The sequence below is a fragment of the Pinus tabuliformis genome, chromosome 7, assembly GCF_031772625.1.
Source record: "Pinus tabuliformis cultivar Carrire ecotype Pingquan chromosome 7, CPIR1, whole genome shotgun sequence".
In the NCBI taxonomy this organism is placed as follows: domain Eukaryota; kingdom Viridiplantae; phylum Streptophyta; class Pinopsida; order Pinales; family Pinaceae; genus Pinus; species Pinus tabuliformis.
This window is the reverse complement of record NC_142293.1, coordinates 479,366,938-479,374,227: the sequence shown is the minus strand read 5'-3', so window position 1 is coordinate 479,374,227 and position 7,290 is coordinate 479,366,938. Positions and strand designations below refer to the sequence as shown.

The window sequence follows — 7,290 nt, the reverse complement described above, 5'->3', positions numbered from 1 at the left end:
AAATGTGAAATTAGTTGACTTTGTTGTCCAAGTTTGGCCGCACGGGATGCAATCAATTCAAGCATCAAATATTTTTATCACGTACATTAGGGCCATTGAATGGTCCAATGGCACTGTCAAATCTGATGGTTGGGAGGAGCGTAATGGAACTGTCAAATCCGATGGTTGGGAGAAGCGTAGATGATTTTCAAATCCGAGTTGGAAGTTGGTATGCAGGAAAATTATTTGTTTGCTCAGCAGTCTATAAATGCCGATGACTCTTTAGAAGGGCAAGGGCAAGCCGCTCAAGGATTGCGAGTGCAAGTATACGTGGATTAGGCATTACGGTTGGACACAGAAATGAAAAATTTCGAAATTTTCGGGAGGTCCAAGAAGGGAGTTACCAAGATCGAAGGGAGGGTTGTCCTTCGGAAAGCGTCTCTTCTGGATGTCAAGGATTTATCTGCCAGCGTTGGAGATCGTGTATTCGAATTGCTGCAACAGAAGGTGAATTTTCAGCTCGTCAGTAGCGACCACATAGATCAAGGTGAAATAATGAATTTGCATGATTATAGATTAATGTCGTCATGAATTCCTTGGCTTTGTTCTACAATCCATGTCAGTTATTATGCAAGTAGTTATAGTAGCCGTGAATTGATCTGTTATTGCAGAAACGGGCCAGGGTTTACGTAGCCGTCCTGCTCATTTAGAATGGAAATATCTGCTCCCCTCGCTGGAATACGTTAGTAAGGATTCAGAACACCGAATCAGCTTCGAGTGGGCTCGTGAGATGGGAATCCCCGGCGCTGTACTGGTGACAAACAATCACCCCCGAGAGTTCTTTCTGAAAGAGCTTTCAATTCAAATACCAGGAAAAGGCGATATTCGTTTCCTGTGCAACTCCTGGATCTATCCCAAGTGGATGACTCGATTCTACTCCGATCTAATCTTTGAACGAGTCTTCTTTGCAAATAATGTACATAACGTCTAATTTTATCAACTTACGTACGCTTTGGATCAAACTGCCCGTGTGAAATGAAAATATTAATATTTATGTATCCATGTGTGCAGAGCTATCTTCCGGATGAAACGCCGTTAGGTCTGGTGGCTTTGAGGAACGTAGAGCTGGTGAGATTGAGAGGAAATGGAACGGGCAAAAGGAATACATGGGATCGCATTTATGACTACGATGTTTACAATGATCTGGGCGATCCTGACACCAAGAAGGAGTTAGAAAGGAAAGTGTTGGGTGGATCGCCGGAATTGCCATATCCCCGCAGGTGTAGAACTGGTCGTCCGCGTTCTAAAACCTGTAACTACGTGCTGCCCATATTGCGTTAGATGATCAAATTAAAGTGTATCTACAATATATATAATTTCAATAGAACTTACGCTTTACGTGTTACGAGCGTTTGCAGGTCAGGATTTCGAGAGCATGAACCGGCTATGCAGCCTTACACAGAGCTTCTATATTCCCTCAGACGAACAATTTCCGCAGGAGTGCCTTTCAGACTTCAGAGCTCATTTCCTCAAAGCTTTCTCTAAAGTAGTTATACCCGCCATAATGTCAGCTGTTAAGCCTGAGTTTGGCAGTTTGAAGGAAGTTCGTGGTCTCTATAGTAAGGGAATTTCATTTTTGACTAACATTACAGCCAGTTTAGCCAAAGAAGTCCTTCCCGGTCAGACGATAAAAGGGATTCTGAATACAGATGATCAAGCTATCCTCAAGTTTCCGCTTCCCAGTATCATTAGCAGTGAGTGGATTAATCTCGATCAGTATTCCCCAATTTGAATTTAATGCATTTTGGGTGCTATTATTTATGTTTGATAATTACTGAATAAAATCGCTGCCTGTGCAATAGAGGACGACACTGCATGGAAGACAGAGGATGAGTTTGCCCGGCAGACACTTTCTGGAATCAATCCGATGGTCATTCGATGTTTACAAGTATGAAACAACCGTGATTTTTACTTCTTCTTAATAATATTGTTATCATTAATACTAATGACGATACGAACTTCTTTATGTGATTACAGAGCTTTCCACCGTCCGGCCACCTGGACGAACAAATCTATGGTTCCCAACAAAGTGCAATCACCGCTGAACATATTCTTAAAAGCCTAGATGGCATCTCGGTGGAGGAGGTATTTAGTTCCTTAAGTTAAATTGTTAATTAGATTTAATGGTTCGTTAATGATTATATACTAGAATTTTGAATATTCTTCCGCAATACAATAGACAGACAACCATTAAGCATGCATGTCCATATAGCAGGCTATTAAATCGAATCGGCTCTTTATATTGGACTACTATGACGGTTACATGCCCTACGTGGCGCTAGTCAACCAGCTTCCTACCAGCAAAGCCTACGCTACCCGTTCACTTTTCTTCCTGGCCGACACCGGAACTCTAAAGCCTGTGGCCATTGAGCTGTGTTTGCCTCGCACGTCAGTGGGCTTGGGTTCAAGACAAGTCTACACTCCTGACTATAGCGGTGAAGATGAAGGGTGGTTATGGCAACTAGCCAAAGCTCATGTGCGGGCAAACGATTCCGGTTATCATCAGTTGGTTAGCCATTGGTAAGAGATACCATTATCATTTGTGTTTTTTAGTTTGAACTTGTGTCTACTTAGAAATTATTTATAAAGTTTTTCTTTTTCTTTCAAATGCAGGCTGAGGACTCATGCTGTGGTGGAGCCATTTATCATTGCTACCCATAGACATTTGAGCAAACTGCACCCACTTCACAAGTTGCTCATCCCTCACTTTCGCAATACTATGGAGATCAATCGATCTGCTCGTCAGTCGTTGATAACTGCAGGAGGCATAATCGAGCAATGCTTTACGAGTGGTAAGTATTCTATGGAAATTTCGGCCAAAGCATACATGGATTGGAGATTCAACGAGCAAGGACTGCCAGCTGATCTTCTTAAAAGGTAATATTATAACTATAATTAAAAGGTAAAAGGTAATGTTGTAATTTTTTTTAATAGCGAGGTTACATTATAATCATCCCCAAAAATAACACCAGGAAACATCTAAAAATGTCTTAACAGATAACCTAAACTGAGGGAAATATCGTAATAATAGTTACTAAATTTAGCCGAATTGAGCCAAAAAGTACGAAAATTTGATAACATGATTCACTTAGGGGATTAATACACAGGTTTAAATACAATACAATTATGTTTGGAAACCCATTTTGGCACTATTGATCACAAGTATCAGGTTCCTGTCTGAAATTACTATAGATTGCAATTAACAAGTCTCTGTTCACTGAAATCATGAGCTTTGGTGATAATAGAGGAATTTATCTTAATGGAGTACAGTTAAAAAGATTAATTTGTTAATATTATTGTTGAATGAATTTATATCATATAATTTAATGGTGTCTAGATCTGTAAATAGCTTTTAATATTATCCAAATTTATATGAATTTATTTAATATTTAAGAGGTAAATTTTTGGTTATATGAAATCACTTTAAACTTATTTTTAATGTATAGATTTTAAAGATTCTGTTATTAACCAATTTTATTTTATATTTTTCCATTACTTAATAGATTTTGTTTTTAGTATTTTGAATTATTTTAAATTAAAAATGCCTTTTAACGACTAGGTATTAATGTTAGAGTAATCCTGAGTTTTCTTTACCATTTCTTAAAATCAAGTATTTTTGAGTTTTCTTTACCACTTCTTAAAATCAAGTATATTTTAGTATGAGTAAGATGTATACTTCCAAACTTTTTCCAAGAATTTTTTCATACCGAATTGAATTGGAATCCGAATTTGGTTGTAACTTTAATATTATATTAATGCACTAATACGCGTTGTCCAGGGGTATGGCTGTGCGCGATCCAACTGATGAAGTAAATGGTGTGAAGCTTGTGATAGAGGATTATCCGTATGCAGTGGACGGGCTTGAAATATGGGCGGCCTTGAAATGTTGGGTATCTGACTACACATCGCTGTATTACAAGGACGACCAAAGTGTGGAGAGCGATAGAGAAGTTCAAGCATGGTGGAAAGAGATAGTGGAGGTGGGTCACGGAGATAAGAAACGCGAGGAGGGAGGATGGTACAAGATGAAGAGTGTGGAGGATGTGAAAGAAGGCATTACCACACTCATTTGGATCGCTTCTGCCCACCATGCAGCGGTCAATTTCGGGCAGTACGGCTATGCGGGATTCATGCCCAATCACCCCAGCACCACCCGGAAACTTATTCCAGAGAAAGGATCCACACAATACTTAGACTTCCTTCGTGACCCGGAAGCCTATTTCCTAAAAACTGTGTCCAGTCCAAAGACCTGTGCCACTACCATGGCTGTCCTGGAGCTTCTGTCGAAGCATTCTACCGGCGAGGTATACCTGGGACAGGGCTCCGCCTCTTACTGGACAGATGACTCTCGCGTTAAAACAGCATTCGACCTCTTTAACTCCAAGCTACTTGAGATAGAGAAGAATATCGATAGTAGGAACAAAGATCCAAAGTTGGTAAACCGGCGAGGCCCTGCAGATGTTCCCTACACGCTCTTATACCCAGGGACTTCCGATACTGGCGAGACAGGTGCTGGGCTTACATTTCGAGGAATTCCCAACAGCGTCTCTATATAGTATATAGTGACTTCACTCCGTCTCTATATAGTGCCTTCACTGTTTTCTTTATGTTTTCCTGGCTGTTTTCTTTATGTTTGAGTGAATTATGTTTTATGTTTGAGCGAAATTATGTCCGTGAATAAGCGCACTGAATATGAATATTTATTCACGGAATATTATTCATGGAAGGTTAATTAATATTTTAAGATTTTTTTAGTAGTAGTAGGAGATTAGGATGAAGATTTGTCTCAAAAGTAGTTATGTCATTTCTTTCTATATAATAAAATTGATTAATTAAAAAAATTGTCATATGAATATGAGTTATGGTTTATTGGGTATGTGGGATTAGTAAGCCATGGTATTGGTCCATTATATTATAACAAAACATCTTTACATGTTAACAAATTCTATGACAAAAAATGGGTGAATCTTCATAACTAAAAATCTTGTTACATGTTTTTTAAAATGTATATATGCTTAAATCGTATATCAAATCTTTTTATAATTAATAGTACTATTAATAATTTAAAATAAAGATATAATTAATCAATTTTGATGATTTTTTTAAATCTTGACATTATATGTATCATGTGGTAAGTGTGTTGATACATATTTGTGTTTAGCAACAATTTAATTTATTTATATGATTGTGTGCTAGTTAAATAAAATCTTTTACAACTCTTTGAATGATGTAGTGTGTCATTTTATGTAGTTAAAATATTATATTATAAAATATATTTTACAATATAGTACATACATAAGAATATTACTTATCAAATATATAAGTAGTATATATCCATTTTATTGTGATCTAGCAAGCAAAAGAGATCAAATCTTTGGATGTGCAAACCTCTTTTACATCGAAAAACATGAAAAAATGTTTGCACCTCAAGATTTTTTATCCCTCTAGTCACTTGCTAGATTCATAGTTAACATGCATCTATACTATAAACACATACAATATGTAATTTTCCATTGTTTAAATTGTATTTTTGAAGCATAAATGGATTTAATGCCCTGAAAATCCCTTTGACATAGTTGAAACTTGCATTTTCAACAAATGTTTGTTGGATTTAAAAAATATGGCTGGAAAAGAATACCCAAAAAATGGTCAAAATGTAGAATAATGAAACTACTTGAAATGTTTTGACCATAGGAATTTATTTCTTCCATTGATTTATATAATATATACAAGCATGTATTTTAACCATGTAGTTGACATTGAAATATTTTATTTATAAACTACAATATTCACATTAAAATGTATTTTTAATTCATATATTTTTAAATACACATCAAAACTACTTAACCTTCTATATTGAAATATTTTATTTATAGTTTACAATGATTATTTAGTTAACTAATTTTTTTCAAGTGATATATATCAACTTTACACTAAGAATGAAGTAAATAACACATTACCCTTTTCTTAGAAATTAATTGATTTTTAACTTGGAAATTTAAATATTTTATTATGGTCAACATGCATACATATAACTATATAACTTTCTTTCTAGCTACATATATATGAACTTGATCTAAAAATATATTAGTTAACATGGATATTTAAATAGTCTATCTAAGACTAATATTTAAATATTTTTAAAAAATATAAGATATATATAATTACTTTCTAATGCTCTGATCCACCCCCCTCGAGTCTTCAAGGTTAAATGAGAGGTGTTACTTTTAACTAACCCAACCTCTATGGTCTCCTTATGAAGATGGGGTTATAAATATCCTCCTTTGTCCAAGTTAGTGAAATTAACTTAATATAACACCATCGTGTTCAAATCATCAAGAGATTTTCGATGATATAAATATTATCTCAATCCAATGCCCGGATCAAAAGTTATGCCATTTAAAGTTTAGATATTTAATCCCTGCCACATAGGTAAGGATCTGCCATGTGGCACTCGCCTCAAATCTGCATGGTACCCACGTTACACCTCCACCTCATTGAGGTGGTTCCACACCACTCTTGATACCATTGTGGTCATGGATGAGTCAACATAGCACCTTCCACATCACCTAGCCTATGGGCCCCATAAGCCTAGCCCTTAGCATGTAAACCCAATGTTTTACATTATATCCATTTTATAAGAATCCATGTTAAACCTTACACTACTTTCTCACTCGGTGTGACATAGGTTGCACACCTTTGAACACATCGACGATCCACATTAAGTGCGAGCCCCCCCCGACCTTCCAATGGTTAACGAGGGGGGAGGGGTGACACACTCTATCCCTTACATGACTAAACAATAGTCATCTCCCCATTTTCATAATCTTCTCCACATGGAAAAGATCGAGAAAATGGAGAGATGTGCACAAAAGTGTGTGTCCAATTCCCTCAAGCATTGCAATCATTCTTGACATTAGACAAAAAAATGGGAATGATAATCTTCTCGTCCTCTGATACTAATTTTGACATCACGCCTTCTGTTAAGAACACCCAACAGAAAGGTCGTGCCTTTCTGATGTCTTATTGACATCATGCTACCATGTGGCATCCTCAAAAGGTGCCACATATCATCCAAAATTAACCCCCTTGGCCATTTGGAAAGGCCATTTTTTCCTGCCAAGTGTCATGTTGGAAACATGTCACATCAATAGTCTTGCCACATCATCAATCCACATCCTCTAGAATTCCATGTGGCATTCGCATACATATATCCAGTCTCTATAACATCTTCCACCTCAGCCTAAGTCA

General features: G+C 36.7%; 1 protein-coding gene across 1 annotated transcript; it reads left to right on the top strand.

Annotated features, from left to right (window-relative positions):
- The first annotated feature begins 294 nt into the window (after positions 1-294).
- LOC149248073 (linoleate 9S-lipoxygenase A-like) lies at positions 295-4,644 on the top strand. Its single transcript, XM_089455996.1, has 9 exons — positions 295-526; positions 651-955; positions 1,051-1,291; positions 1,398-1,733; positions 1,842-1,927; positions 2,017-2,124; positions 2,255-2,559; positions 2,653-2,916; positions 3,818-4,644. Exons 1-9 carry the CDS (start codon positions 340-342, stop codon positions 4,593-4,595), a joined length of 2,610 nt encoding a protein of 869 aa, XP_089312122.1. The 5' UTR covers positions 295-339; the 3' UTR covers positions 4,596-4,644.
- The last annotated feature ends 2,646 nt before the right edge of the window (positions 4,645-7,290 follow it).